This window comes from Humulus lupulus, chromosome 9, assembly GCF_963169125.1.
Source record: "Humulus lupulus chromosome 9, drHumLupu1.1, whole genome shotgun sequence".
In the NCBI taxonomy this organism is placed as follows: domain Eukaryota; kingdom Viridiplantae; phylum Streptophyta; class Magnoliopsida; order Rosales; family Cannabaceae; genus Humulus; species Humulus lupulus.
In genome coordinates this window covers 1,789,255-1,804,765 of record NC_084801.1, presented here as the reverse complement: position 1 = coordinate 1,804,765, position 15,511 = coordinate 1,789,255, and the positions used below count along the sequence as shown (strand labels likewise).

The following is a 15,511-nucleotide window of genomic DNA, read 5'->3' as shown; positions in this document are numbered from 1 at the left end:
GTATGCTGTGCTTTAGAGCCTCTCTTTTATGCCTATGCCTGGGTTACTCTAAGGTAGTTGTTCGATTGGACTGCCTTAGAGTGTGTCAGGCAATTTGTAATAAAATTGTTTGTGTCTCAGAGTTTGGTATGATTCTTCAAGACATCATTTCGCTTAGTGGTAAATTGGTTTCTTTTTCTATTAGACATTGTAACAGAACTCATAATAGTGTACCTCACTATTTAGCAAACCTAGCCCTGTCCATGGAAGAGACTAAAGTTTGGTGGCCACGTTTACCAATTTGCTTTTGGCCAGATTTGTAGACCATTATCTGTATGTCTCTTTGGCATGTTTGCCTTTTTGAAACCAATAAAATTTTATTTATCAAAAAAATAAATAAATAAAATCATAGAAATTTAAACAAAATAAATAGTTTAGTGGCAAAAAAAGCTTATAGGTGGTGTAATTTCCATATATGTACATACATATATTTATATATTTTGAGAATTTTTTAGTTTAAAATTAGGTAATAGGTATATGCCTTTTTTTAAGAAAAATATGAACATAATTTTAGATTTAAAAAAATATATATATATATATATATTTAGATCTGTTTGCTGATATTTTTTTAATTGTTTGTTAATGATAAATATGAATATAAATAATATTATTTCAAACTAAAAATATAATTAACTTTGAAATTATCAACATGCATCAATATTTTCTATAAAAATAATTATTAGTTTTATTAAGAAAAAATATATTTCAAAAGTGTATTGCTTCAATATAAATTAATTTTTGCTTACATTTTTATTCTAAAAAATATTACTTTTTTTTGTTGATTAAATATTATATTTTTATTACTTTTAATAGCATATTTAATACTTAAAAAGATAAAATTTTCTTCCGAATATTTAATATTTAATTAATTATTGTACACAAGTCCAAATGAAAACAAATGACTTATTATTTTGAAGTGTTTCAAGTAATATCTATAACCTTGTTTGTTCATGACAAGTAAACTTCCCCATCTAGACAGACTGTCCAAAGCCAATTCATGACATAATTAGGTCCGAATTGATCATCTCAGAAGAATTGACATCTCACCAAATTTGTCTACACACACACACACACATCTATATCTTTGTTTTGAGATCAAATCTAATAACTTTGATTGTTCTTTGATGAATACTCATGAGTGTCAAACTCCAATTCAGAACTTAATCCACCACAGCTGAATTCACCATCAGATACATACTTGGACGAGTCCTCTTCCACAACAACTCTTCTACTTTTCTTGTACAAGCCCTTGCTTCTGTCTAGTAGCCCTTCTCTAAGCATGGCTGCAAATTTTTCCCTGATTTCGAGCAGCGGGTGCCTATGTCTGTGCAAGAGCTGGCCACCGTCATAGGCTTCTCTGAGAATCACAGTTTGAGTGTCACACTTCTTTGATATGTAAAAAATGCCCGGATGGCGCTCAAACGCTCTAGTAAACTTCTGGGGAAGAGCCAGTGGCTTGCGGAGGTTGCTCACATTCCTGCGCTCGGTCTTCTTTTGCAGAGTGAGGTGAAGAAGCTCGTGAAAGACTCCAACAACTCTCTTCTCAGACACATCAGTACGTGGATCCAAATGGGACGTGTTAATGTATGGGGAAGTATATGGCAGCTTCTGCCATTCTTTCAACCACTCCATGCATTTTCTCTTGAGCCCGAAACCCCTAGTGAATCCAATTGGAAAGGCTAAGCAGCCACTCTTCAGGTCTTCTTCCTGTTGTTGTGGAGCAGAATTCCTAACCAGTTCCGACACAGCAAGGTCATCATCCCATATCTTATGCTTCAAGCCGTCTCGTTTATCAGGAAGGTGGACAAAAGAGAACAGGTCAGGGTGACGAGGAATAAAAGTACGGCGATAATCATATGGCAATCCAAAATCCCATCTCAACTGGTCTATGGTTTGTAAAGGAAGGGTCCAGTTTCTGGTGAGCATGAAGAGTTTGCGGAGCCTAGTAAGAAAATCACTCTGATTTTGCTCAAGGATGTGGAGTTCTTCTTCGCGTAGTTCTAGAGCTTCGCGGGTTAAGCTGAAGCAAGGGACACGAGTTCCTCCAGTGTCGAGAACATGTGACTCGAGAAAAATGGAAGGGTATCTCCTGAGGAAGGTTGAGAGTTTGAGATCAACAGGGAGACCGAGTTGTCCACGATGACAGGCGAGGTGATATATAGGAAGCTTACGCTGAGGTGCAGAGGATATAAGGGTAACAAGAGTGCATGCTGCTTTGAGATCCTTATCAACAGTCACAACAGCATCAAGTGTCCCATCTTTCACCCATTTCAACTTTACATTCACCAAACTAAACTTCTGCTGGTAACTATATCCGGATTGAGATTTACAGAGAAAATCAGAGGTTCCAACCTTAGTGAATAGAAACCACCTAGTCATGTTCTTGTAATGATGTATTTATTGATGAACACAGCACATCTGAAAATGACATCCAACAGACATTACAATAGAGTATAGTCTAACAATTATTCATTGGAGATTGCTTGATAATCAAATTCAACTACTTCTGTCTAGGAATATGTTTCTTAGTTATTCTAATCAAACTAAAATAATAAAATCTCACATTTTTCTCTTCTTTTTCTGTGTACTTGTTCATCATTGACAAAACACGTAGGTTTCTGTTTTTTTTCTTTCTCTCTTTTCTCAAAACAATCTGCAGTATGTTAATTATTTCAAAGTCGAAAGCTTTAAGAGATTTACTAGCCTCAACTCAAAAACAAGAAAGTATATTTCAGCTAAAACAATAATAGAATATCATATCGGTGAAAAGGACATGCTGAATGTTCTTCTATATAATGCACAATGAACTCACCTTTGTTAGTGTTCCATCTGAACCAAAACTTACCAAAGACAAACTGCATTTAGTGTAGCCTGATCCTTTGCTGCCTGTATAAGATGAATCGTAAGTTAAACAAGACAACCAATACTGATCAAATTTGGCGTGGTCTCTCTCACACACACAATGATCAAATTAGGCTTTGATAAGAAACTACTTACTAAGCGTATAAAGAAGCTGTGATTAGTTGACTAAGGCTTACTTAATTAGCAGAAATGGGAAAGTAATTCATTAACATGAAGAAAGACAGTGAATTCAGTTCGCACAATATAGATGAACCCAAAAAAGTGAGCTGAAATCACTTCATTGTTCTTTATTTGTTTCAGTCAGGACTTTCATCAAACACTTCAAAAGCATTAACAACGACATGCAGCGGCAACTAACTCAGCGTCAAAGGAGCAATATTTACTCTAAGAAATGGAATTGTGACGAACCTATTGCTTCTTTCTGGGGAGTTTGGCCGACCCATTGCTCTTCAGTGAATTACTCTAAGAAATAACAGAAACTTTCGAGGTGGGTCGGGAGTGTCTTTTTTTACGATTTGCTTAAAAATGAGATATTTACGATTTGCTTATTTAAGTAGATAGGCCATTCTCCGCATCCAACGGTCCAAAAGAAGCCACTTTTAATATACAAAAATATATATATGAATTGATAATTACTTACTTTTTGAAGGGAGAAAATGGGTACCCAATCCCAAATGCAAGTGCTTCAGCTTCTTCAACCGTTGCCACTCTCATTTTCTAGCTCGTCTTCCTCATCATCACAGAGAAGAGCTCTCATTTTCAATGGGGGTCGACTCTCCTCGTCTCCTTGCAGACGTAGCAATCTCTCTCTCCAACACCCAAAGAGAAGACTTTCCCTCGTTCTCGCCACTGGGGAAGACACAGCTTCGACTTCGACTTCGACTTCAGTTTCAGCTGATGCCGACCCTGAAGACCTCGAATACGTGGGCCAAATCAAAAGGGTATCTTTCATGATTGATGATTCGCCTTTTTGCTAGCTCTTTACTGCTGTGCTTACTCTCTTAAGCTCACTCTCTTTCTCAGGTGTTAGAGCTTCTCCGCAAGAACAGGGACATGTTGTTTAGTGAGGTATGAGATGAAAAACTTCCTTACTTGGTCTTTCAGAGTTAGCCCATTTTCTTAAATTCATTCAAATACCAGTCAATTCCGTTTGAATTTGTAGGTTAAGCTGACCATCATGATTGAAGACCCAAGAGATGTTGAGCGCAGGAGACTGCTTGGCATCGAAGAACAAGATGGCCCCACAAGGGAGGACTTAGCTGCCGTTTTGGAAGAAGTAACTTCTTTCCTTCAATTTATCTTTACCTTATCAATAATCAATCTCAAGTTGCTTGCTTTTCAGCCCATGACATGTCTCACTATACTACCTTCACTTTCTTGAGTTATTTCTTCTTGTGGAACACAACATGTGTACAAAGCTCTGTTTAGTTTATTTTCATTTCCTGTAACACAATATGCCTGTAGTGTACATTGGCCCAGCTGGTTTTAGCTTTGGTTCTTCAACAATATCAAATTTGATCTTGAAGGGTGCCTGCTTCAATTTGAACTCATAATAAGAATCTTGACTCCTTTCTTATGTATGCTGCTATATCTCTAATAACAAATAAATTTAGGAAGTAGCATGTACAAAACATGTACGGATGATAGTTTAACAACATTCTTGGTACTTTATAGTGGTCCTTTAACAACTATAAAGTACTAAAGGCAGGTATGATGATATATAAAAACTGAAAATTGATGAGATGGGTTTAGTGTAATGTTAAGGTCTCTAAAACTTCCCTAATTATATATGTATCTTGAAAGTTATATTGATTTGTTGTTAATCATCATGCATGCACAGATAGGATAATTATTTTTCTCATTTGAAAAATACTGAAAATGTGTTCCGTCTTTCTTTCTTGTTGAAATTCTTGGTTTATTAGGTGAATGAAGGAAAAATACCAGAAAATCGTGTTGCTCTTCGCCTGCTTGCAGAAGAAATGATTCAATGGCCCAATCTTGAGGTATAATTCTTATTAAGCTTAGTAGAATTAGGATTTTCTCTTTGTAAGAAGAGAAGAGATCATCCATATGTTTGATTTTTGGAAATGCTAAATTTCAACTTTAAAATGGCCAGACTATTTTTACTCATGCAATCTTCTTTGAAATTGATTTTGTTTCTTTTGTTCTGTTATCTGTTTGGAGGACTCCTTGCTCTCCTTCTCCCCTTTTGCATTATCTCTTCACTATTGATATAAGCTTTTTGTTTCTTATGAAACATAATAGATGTATGTATTTGTAAATAAATTATTAGAAATCAAGTTCTTTGAACAAGGGGCCAATATGCCCCTAGTTGAACTTATTGACCACCAAACTTAAAGTTCCAATGTGTCAAGATGATAAGTACTATCTGAACATTTCCATGTTGGGCAACTTTATGATGTTGGTTGATTTCTCTGAAGTGGGAGCGTTTACTTGTTCCTTAATCTTCTTTTACGGAGTTTATTCTGTAATTTTCTTTTATGGAGTCAGAACTTTTATGTTCATTAGTTTTGCTCTTGAGCTCTTCTTTAAAGACAACCAAGTTACTGTTCTTGATGTCAGCCTTGAGCTTAATAATTATACAGAAGACTCGTCACTGAACCATAACATACCTAATAAGAAAATAATTAAACCTTGTACTGACTGTAACTAAGTCAGACAAACTCTTGCATGATACTGGAAGTCTTTTTGTATTTAGCTGAAAATGTTGGCATACTATATACGATGCAGACTGACTCACATGAAAGAATGTTCTGTACTAAAGTTCTTATCCATCTCTTTTAGTAACAAGTTTACTTTCCAAATGACTCGCTGCTTCTTTGTCATGGTTTATGAACATGCCATTTTAACTTTTTTTTACACTGTTCCTTGTTTAGGTTGAAGCAGAAAAGAAAAAACCTAGCAAATCCCTATATGCTAAAGCCACAGATACCGGTATTGATCCTCGAGAGGCTGCTAGGAGACTCAACATGGAGTGGGATACAGCTGCTGAGATTGAAGATGGTGATGCCAAGGAAGAGACAGAAGTGCCTGCAGCTTTGGTTAGTTACTAATACCTTTCTCCTCAGAACTTGATACTTCTATTTTGCCAACATTGGGGTTAACTAACAACAGCTGTGACACTGTTTTCTACTGCCAATTTAGTAACACATACAATGAGATGAGATTCTATCAGTATTAATCGAAAAACACCATTACATTACAATCATGTTCAGAAATACTCATTTTTATTAATAGCATGATAAAAAAGAGTGAATTACTAGCCTTTATAATCCTTATATTAGTATTTATTATAATTTTATATTTGGTATCTTGTGCAACTTAAGCAATTGTGCCAGGCCCCCACTTTGAGCCTCGTCCCAATAATACATAACCTTCAAAGGTTTCTATGTTAAAAACTATTTTATTTTGCCTTGGGCAGAAAAATTGTTTAAAACTTTTATTTTGTAGTTTATTTAGTCCTATTTTTTTTATTCACTATGCAGAAACAGAATCCAGTGGTCCTAGGCTTAGCCTAATTCACACCTATCCTCTCTTGGAGGAGGTCTTGGGTTCAATCCCTCCCCCACCTAAAGAGGATAGTAATATATTAATGATGTAATAAAAAAAACAGAAACAGAATCCCATATTTGCAACTCCCATGCTTTTTTTTTTTTAAAAGTAAAATTTACACCATTCAATCTTCTCTAAATTTCTTGCTGTCTCCGAAAACTAACTTCCTTTGATAATATTATGCATGATTGTATTTGAGATCAGGCCCTACTAGTTTCTTAAACTTTAGTTGCCTTCCTTTGGTTAAATCCCGAGTTTCTTATACTTTAGTTGCCTTCCTTTGGTAAAATCCTGAGTTAAACATTTTTTTTTGCATAAACTGATGTTGAGGGAGGCTGTTAACTAGTTTCTCAATTTTTGCAGGGCTATGGAGCACTGTACTTAGTCACAGCTTTTCCAGTCATCATTGGCGTTTCGGTTGTATTGATTCTATTTTATAACTCTCTCCAGTAGAGAGACCTTGTAATGGATTCATCCATCGATTTTACTGTATTTCTTAGTATGAATATGAATGATTAGTTGTGCAATATGAAATTTTGTGTATCATTGTCCCTGTCTCATTCTATAAAAAAAGAATAAAGAAAGCTGCTTGTTTGCATAAAGGGCTCAGTGTTTCTATTTATGTATTGATTTTTAGAGTTCATTGCCTTTGTTTGGTCAAATAAGTTTCTTGTTACATTTTTGCATGTAGCAAATTTTATATGGCACAAGTTGAAGTAAGCACATTCTATTCTATTTATTAATATTATTGTTGTTATTTTATTATGTATGCTGCTAGGGGTGTTGGCTGATATGCAGACGTGCAATGAGGCAAGAAGGTCAACTCTCAAAAGAATATTAGACTGAAAATCAATAAAGAAGTGTTTTTTATCATGGCTTAGTAGTTACCTTCCTTGTTAAACTCTTATATTAAACTTTGTATACAGAAACATGGATGACACTACTACATTTTTGGTATGAAAATGCATCCCACGTATTTTAGGCATCTGGGTCTTGCTCATCCTTTTAAATAGTTAAGTACCCTGAAACCATTGTCATACTATTATTCTTCCTCATCATCACTCTTTTATTCTCTACATCTCCATGGCTCCTCCGCCTTCAGACACTGCATTTTCTGCCCCAAACCAGAGACACCACAAACCAGATGATGAAAACTATTACTATGCAAATGGTTTTGCAGAGATTCGAGAGTCCAAAAGCTTGGCCAAGAATGAGAACGTGCAAAAGGAGAGGCAGATTTCAATTGACCCGATTTCGCTAAGAGAATCGCCTGTTGTTACATCATCTCCTAAGAAGTCTGGCTTGTTAGAGTTACCAACTTCACTTCTGCCTGGAAAGCCAAAGTTTCTGAGCTGTAGTCTTCCGAACTCTGCCAACTCGTCTCCTCGGTTCAGCACGTCTCTGCTGAAGAAGAAAGTGAAAAATGAAGGCCAAGGCCAAGCATATCCTCTTCAAAATGAGGGAGAGATGCAGATGAATCTTCCCTTGGAATATTACTTGAGAAGAAGCAAGTCTTGTGCTGAAGGAAGATCTTTCTCTCCATCAGATGATCTTGATCTTTGGCTGCAAAAACCAGGTGTCTCTGATCAATATGGTAACAAGAAGCAACACAACATTTTCTCTAAAGCTGATAATCAGCTGAGCAACAAAGCCAGTCACCACAACAGCAAGAACAGCTACAACCATAACAACAACAACTACAACCATAACAACAACTACAATAACAAGAACAACTACAGCCACAACAACAGCAGCAACAACATTGATATGTCAACTGGCGGAGGGTTCAAGTGTGGCGCATGCTTGTTCCTGCCAGGATTTGGGAAGGCAAGGCCAGTGAGAGCATCAAGAAAGGAAGAAGTGGAAGTGGAGAATGTGAATGTGATATCCAGAACAGTGTCCTTAGAGAAATTCGAATGCGGATCATGGGCTTCATCTGTCATAGGGGGGGATGGAGACTCCTCCATGAACCACTATTTCGACCTTCCAATGGAGTTAATTCAGACTGGAAACAATGACGCCAACTCGCCTGTTTCTGCAGCCTTTGTTTTCGACAAAGACATCAAAGGGGTTCTAAAGCACGGCTCAGCTAGATCAGCAGCACCAACCGCAGCCAGGAAATCAAACGATTCAGCTCGCCATGTGCGTTTCTCCACAGCTTCTCCTCAATCATTCCCTGCTTCACCCACTTGCATTACACCTCGCCTGCGCAAAGCAAGGGAGGATTTCAATGCCTTCTTGGAGGCTCAGAGTGCATGAATGTTCTTAGTTCCATCGGTTTTCGTTTTGAGGCCATTCCAATCTGTGTTGAGCAATGATTGATATGCAGAATGAGAGATGTTTGTCCACCAATTTTTCTTGTACTTATTTTTGGTTCATCACCACCTTCCTCCATGCATTATTATGTTATGTAGTAGATTGGTGGAAAGAAATGTAAAGGTCTCAAGAGTTGCTTCTTCTTCTTCTTCTTTTTGTAGTTTTGGAGTGTTGAACAAAGCATGTTCTTCCTATAGGGAAGGGAACAATGATAAGGTTATGTTTCATCTTTCTACAATTTTGAAGGAAAAGGCCAAAAGGGATTTTTGTTTTCATATTTTATCTTCTGATCATTCTTTTTTATGAGAATAATACTTAGTAGTTAAAATTAGTAGTTAAAAGAAGGGTTTATACTTTTTTGGACCTTGTGTTTTTTCCCATTACCTGTTTGGACCCTGTATTTTAATAAATTATTTTTTGGACTTTATGTTTTGTAAAATAGTAAAAATAGAACCCTAAACCCGATTTTGGTCAATGTTTTCTCAACTAAAATCACAAATAATTTACCAAACTAACAATTCAGAACAAAAATAAAATCATTCTGCTTAAAAACTGTGTTGTTTATTTCAATTTTTTCTTCATCAAAATTGAGTTTAGGGTACTATTTTAACCATTTTACAAAACATAGGGTCCAAAAAGTAATTTGTCAAAATACAGGGTCCAAACAAGTAATGAGAAAAAACACAGGGTCCAAAAATATATAAACCCTTAGAAAAAGTATTTACACCATTTTTTCTTTTTTTGCACTTTTTTATGTTGTATGAGGTGTATTATACTTAAGAATTATAATATTTTTAAAATATGGAATAATTAAATAATATTCACATATCAATTATTATTATTGAGATAGAAGGAGAGTTCTGAAAAGAATTTCCTTAACACTCCTCTTGTTTATTTCTAAATTTATTATCTTGTGTGATGATGAGAAATCAAGTATTTGAAAGAAAAAAAAAAGATTTTAAAAAAATCACTTATCTATCTCAACAAAGTAGGAGAAAATCACATAATGTATTTACTTTTATGCTATATTTTATTTATATCTATTATTTTAAAAAAAAATTATGCACGTAATAATACTTTCTTGTATGAGAATACAAATTTTTGAAGATGTTGACAATTGACACTACATATCATATTTTTAATAAAACAATTGACATTGAATTACCAACTTTTTCTAGTAGCTGACATTTTTTGTTAATGATTCTTTAGTGGTTGACATTTCATGTTAAGGTTTTTATAAGGATTGGCATTTTCATGACAAGGTTTTATGAAACAATTTTAATTTTATGACTAATTTTTAATAAAGGTTGACATTTTATGTGAAGTTTTCTTTAGCAATTGACTATTTGTATTATGGTTAATTTTGGAAAGACAGAAGAAAGGGAGGAGAGAAAGAGAAATTCTTTAAGAGTGGAGGTGAATAAAACAAAACAAAAAATAGGAGGGGCAATATAAATTTAGGGTAAATCTATGGTGCATACCTAAAAAGGTATGCACTAGTGCATATGTTTTGTGTTTCCCAACTCGTTAATAGTTTTCGGTGCGATTTTTTTTATGACCGTGTATATTGTAGTTATTTAGAATATCCTGCAAATTTTAAGGAAATTCCGAATAATTTATAATGTCGAAAACTAGATTCAAACATATTTTCCACACACATGCAACAACATGTTTAAACCTAGTTTTCGACATTGTAAATTATTCGGAATTTTTTGAAAATTTACAGGAAGCTCTAAATAATTACAATAAATACGGTAATAAAAAAAAAATCGCACCGAAAACTATTCACGAGTCGAAAACACAAAAAGTATGCACCGGTGTATATGTTTTAAGTTATGCACCATAGTAGTATCCTATAAATTTATACACATATTTATATTATTTTTTTAAAAAATACATTACACTAAAATTTAGAGAACAAAAGTTAGGGGGTCATGACCACCCCTAGTCCCCTAGATTTTGGGTAGAAGAATATGCTTCAATAGCCAAAGAAATGAGGGAGAACATGAGTGAGAGAGAAAGAACAACATGAAGAATAAATGAGAAATTGCAAGAATGAAAGTGAGAGTGTCTAAATTATTCAATTTTAGGGTGTTTTTTTTTATTTTTGTGTAATTTTGGATTTTTTTAAATATAATTATGTTTTGTAATTCGAAGATTATACCATGCAAGATATACATTTTGTATCGAATTTGGGATAAAAAATGAATCAATGTTATATTTAGCTAAATATTTGTAAAATGACAAGATGTAGTAGGGTCATTCATTATTTATTAAGAATATTAAAAAAACGATCATGTTTTATATTGTCTAAATTATGGCAATATAGTATATAAAAAATGTGAAATTCATAATAATTAGTAATATTATGGTAAATAAGAATAGCAAAATTGATTGTTATGCTAAATTTAGCCCATATTATACCACTCCAATACTTTTGAAATCACTATTGGAGTGGTATTCTTATAAAATGTGTTAAAATATAGTAATCCATTATCTTTTTGGCACTCTATTTGAGATGCTTTTGTTATGGGTTGGTTAAATTTCGTAAAACTATTTATGAAATGTCATATTTTTCAAAATATCATTAAAAGAAGTGTTATAGGGCTTCTTTTCATATGGGCTTATCATGGACCTAGCCATGGCCTACCTTTGGCCCAACAAAAGTGGGCTATTCTTCTCCTTTTGCTTTGGTATGCAATAATGGTATTATGAGAATAATTAACCATTTCCTACTCTAGATCAAAGAAAACTTTTACTTCTATGGAGTAGTTAAAAGTGAATGATTTGAATCCATTTATTTGACTGCTTCATAATATCAAAAATTAAATGGCAATGAAATCAAGGACAACATTATTAGGTATTATTGTTAAGCCATAAGTGTATTGTGCTGCAACACTAAACTATAGAAACACAATAAATAAGGCTTTAAATTTAAGTGAAATAGGTGAAAATAGCTTTTTTTTTTTTTAGTGAATTTGTACTATGTCCTACTTTTGATAGTTTTTTGCAAAATGACATCTGTTTAAAATTCGATCAGTTGTCTAAATTTTTCGACCAGCTGTGTAAAATTTTCGATCGGATGTCTAAATTTTTTACTAGCTGTCTAAATTATGAGATGATATTTTGCAAAAAAATTATTAAAACTAGGCTAGAGTGCAAAATGACTTTAAAAAATAAGTCATTTTTCCAAAGAACCCTAAATTTAATTCTGGGAAAAATTATGTAGTATAGTTTATGCTTGTTTTTTATATATCTATGTTTAAATTTAATATATTCTAAACTTTGTTTTATATAGTTAGGTTTTGAATAATTAATAATCCTCTCATAAGTTCAATCATTAATCGAATAATTGTAATTCAAATAAGATTCATTCTCGAGTTTGAGAAAATCCAACCCTTGTATATATTATTGTTCAAATCAAAATAATATTCTAGTTTGATAGTAAGACCTTCAAATGGATGTTTTCCACATTTGTGCCAAACCAACCAATTTTGACCATTTATTTCTTCACACACTTGCCTAATGCTTCAAATTACTAATAGCAGTCATGATTTTCTCAAAATCTCAAATGTGTTGTCAAACATCAAATATAGATAAATTGGGGATTGTGAGGAACCTAAACCTAATAATAAGGTAAAGTTTCTTTAAGGAGATGGACATTTTTGAAAGGAAGTAGGCAATTATTAGAGTTTTTAATTAAAACCCATTAAAGATATTAGGAGAAGAAAGGGTCTTCATTTTAATTTGTGGATAATGAACACACACAATAGTTAGGTCAAATTTCATTGTATTATGCTTCCACATATAACACAATATGTACCATTTTTTTCTTGTCACATGTGTGTGTATATATATAGGATAATTTTTTGGTGCATGCCTTTTGTGTTTTCCGGCTTCTGTATAGTTTTCGGCGCGATTTTTTTTATGACCGTATATATTGCATTTATTTAGAGCAACCTACAAATTTTCAAGAAATTTCGAATAATTTACAATGCCGGAAACTAAGTTCAAACATGATATTTTTCACGCGCATAAAAAAAATTAGTTACGCATGCAACAACATGTTTGAATTTTGTTTTCGGCATTGTAAATTATTCAGAATTTCCGTAAAATTTGCAAGATACTTTAAATAACTACAATATACACGTTCATAAAGAAATCGCACTAAAAATTGTCCAGAAGCCGAAAACACAACAGGTATGAACTAGTGTATACCTTTTAAGTATATCATAGAAGTATTATATAAATACATATATATATATATATATACATGATCAGTCCAATAATACTGACCCTAGTAGTTAATCTAGTTGGTGGGCTTATTGACTGAGAATTGCTAAGGGGCACCACCGGTGTCCAATACCACAAGGAAGTGGGATACCGTTATTATTGCAATCTAATATCGAGTCTTACTTATTTGAATTTACTAAGTATTATAGAGTATCTCTAACTAATCATGGAGTGCCAACTCATGTGGTGTTGGACACCTTAAGGTGCCAAATAGCAACACTTTGACTTACATACACAAACAGTTAGTCTATAAAAGTCATTTAATTAGAAGTGAACCTTTCATGCATGATAAAACTTATAATTTAAATACATATATATAAAAACTAACTAATTAATAACAATGAAGAAGGTTATTTAAAATTAATTAGAGCTTATATATCTGATAATATTTTATATCTGAAAACTATATATTTTTTTTTACGTTGAATATGAAATATCTATGTCTGCAAAACTCTACTTGGCTTAAAACCTTCGATATATATATTATATATTGTCAATTTAGATATTTCTTGAGTTATTATTTCTATATATTATGTTTTGAGAAAGAGCAATATCGTTATAAAATCTCAATAAGATGATTTAACTTGTTACACTTTTATTATTGGTAACTAATTACTATGTATAATCGATTACTAATTTTCTTTCTCTCCTCACACCAAACATGTTTCAATCATATTAGAAAGTATTTTTGTTTGAAAATTTTATATTTTAAAAATAAAATCGAGAAGTATAAATATCTCTTCTATATAATAAGTGTGTAGATAACGGAAATTCTTGGTTTTAACGGTTTTTTAATTTTTTTAATATTAACTTTAACGGAATATTCTTATATTCAACATAATATTTTTATATTTAACGGTAGTTGTAAACATTACTTAAACTTAAATAAAAATTAAAATAAGATATTTTTGAGATATTTTACAATAATAATTATTTAAAAATAATAAATAATTAAATAAATTTAAATATGATATTAACATCACTTAAACTTAAATAAAATAAAATAAATAATTAAAAAAATTAAAATAGGATATTTTTTAGATATTTTACATTGATAATTATTTAAAAATAATAAATAATTAAATAAATTAAAATATGATATTTTTTAGATATTTTACAATAATAATTATTTAAAAATAATAAATAATTAAACAAATTAAAATATGATATTTTTTTTATAATTATTTAAAAATAATAAAATCATACGTTTTATAACTTAAATAAAATTTAATTAAACTTAAACTCACTTATTAGAATAATATCATATTAAACATATAATATAATTTATTGTTAATTAACAACAAATTACTTTTTTTTAAAAGTAGCAAAAACATAAATTTAAAATCCACATATAATATGTAATATTACATTAAACATATAATATATAATCTCTTATTATCACTCTCAAATTAAAAAACAAACATAAACTTAGAAAAAAATTATTTAATAAAAATATGGTATTTATTTGAAATTTATATGACATTAATATAAATTTAACAAAAATAATTAATAAATTCTATAAATAAAACTACAAAAACGTGCATTGCACGTTTTGTATCTAGTATATATATATATATAATAAGAAAATTATCATTTTCGTCCTTTATGTTTTTCCTGAATACGCGATTGACCTATGTATTTTGTTAAATGACAATTCGAACTCTGTGTTTTACAAAATTGATCAAAATAGTAATCTTGACTTGATTTTCTAAAAAAAAAATTCAATTATAAGATCAATTATTGTGTTGTTGGAGAAGAGATGAATTCACAATAACAGATAATGTGGTTAATGAACTGTGAATGAAATAATATATTTGAAAATATTTTGACAAAAATCAAATCCAAAATATTATTTTTATCCATTTTGTAAAACACAAAATCTAAATTTTTATTTAACAAAATATAGAGTTAATCGTATATTCCAGAAAAATATCATAGTAAACTGATATTTTCCTATTTTATATATACTCACTAGCTAGAGCTTGTACACTTTAAATTGTAATATAATTAATGATCGACTTAGACAGACCTATATATATATATATTATAGGAGACAATTCATTTATGAGTAGTTATCAATATTCCAAATACATTCAGCATATATAACTATATATTAAATATATAACAAACTTATTTTGATAAGATTGGAATATCTATTTTTTTCACACTGTGTACCACTTTTTCAAACTCAAGTAATTGAGCTTAGTATATATTAACATAATACACACACACACACACATATATATATATAAGATGGGAATATTAATGGGCAACAGGAGGGGCCAGCAAGCATAGCCACCATATATATGATAAATATATATATTATATTATAGGTCATATCAGAGCCCATGCATGCATGGCCACCCATCCATCACCATCAAATGATTCAAATAATTTTTTATACATAATAACCAGTGGTCTGTATTTC

General features: G+C 31.7%; 3 protein-coding genes across 7 annotated transcripts; 2 read left to right on the top strand and 1 right to left on the bottom strand.

The window, feature by feature from the left end:
• Positions 1-871: 871 nt before the first annotated feature.
• Positions 872-3,445, bottom strand: LOC133802157 (protein WHAT'S THIS FACTOR 9, mitochondrial). Of its 5 annotated transcripts, none has more exons than XM_062240427.1 (3): positions 3,310-3,445; positions 2,852-2,925; positions 872-2,457 (listed from the first exon to the last, which is right to left on the bottom strand). In XM_062240427.1, exon 3 carries the CDS (start codon positions 2,416-2,418, stop codon positions 1,141-1,143), a length of 1,278 nt encoding a protein of 425 aa, XP_062096411.1. In that variant the 5' UTR covers positions 2,419-2,457; positions 2,852-2,925; positions 3,310-3,445; the 3' UTR covers positions 872-1,140. The 5 variants fall into 5 exon arrangements, with proteins under 5 accessions (XP_062096411.1, XP_062096412.1, XP_062096414.1 ...); XM_062240428.1 differs by having other exon boundaries at positions 3,078-3,419; XM_062240430.1 differs by having other exon boundaries at positions 3,142-3,419.
• A 95-nt stretch (positions 3,446-3,540) lies between these two features.
• On the top strand, positions 3,541-7,076 carry LOC133802160 (ycf3-interacting protein 1, chloroplastic). Its single transcript, XM_062240434.1, has 6 exons — positions 3,541-3,842; positions 3,925-3,969; positions 4,064-4,177; positions 4,824-4,904; positions 5,799-5,963; positions 6,838-7,076. The coding sequence occupies exons 1-6, from the start codon at positions 3,558-3,560 to the stop codon at positions 6,925-6,927; spliced, it is 780 nt and encodes a 259-aa protein (XP_062096418.1). The 5' UTR covers positions 3,541-3,557; the 3' UTR covers positions 6,928-7,076.
• Positions 7,077-7,168: 92 nt separating this feature from the next.
• On the top strand, positions 7,169-9,111 carry LOC133802159 (uncharacterized). Its single transcript, XM_062240432.1, has 2 exons — positions 7,169-7,292; positions 7,401-9,111. Exon 2 carries the CDS (start codon positions 7,558-7,560, stop codon positions 8,731-8,733), a length of 1,176 nt encoding a protein of 391 aa, XP_062096416.1. The 5' UTR covers positions 7,169-7,292; positions 7,401-7,557; the 3' UTR covers positions 8,734-9,111.
• Positions 9,112-15,511: the final 6,400 nt, after the last annotated feature.

Bases quoted from the DNA above. Each gene is read 5' to 3' on its own strand.
- LOC133802157 (XM_062240427.1), bottom strand. From the start codon at position 2,418: ATGACTAGGTGGTTTCTATTCACTAAGGTTGGAACCTCTGATTTTCTC.
- LOC133802160 (XM_062240434.1), top strand. From the start codon at position 3,558: ATGGGTACCCAATCCCAAATGCAAGTGCTTCAGCTTCTTCAACCGTTG. The intron at 3,970-4,063 runs GTATGAGATGAA...TTGAATTTGTAG, and splicing joins GGGACATGTTGTTTAGTGAG to GTTAAGCTGACCATCATGAT. The intron at 4,905-5,798 runs GTATAATTCTTA...TTCCTTGTTTAG, and splicing joins TTCAATGGCCCAATCTTGAG to GTTGAAGCAGAAAAGAAAAA.
- LOC133802159 (XM_062240432.1), top strand. From the start codon at position 7,558: ATGGCTCCTCCGCCTTCAGACACTGCATTTTCTGCCCCAAACCAGAGA.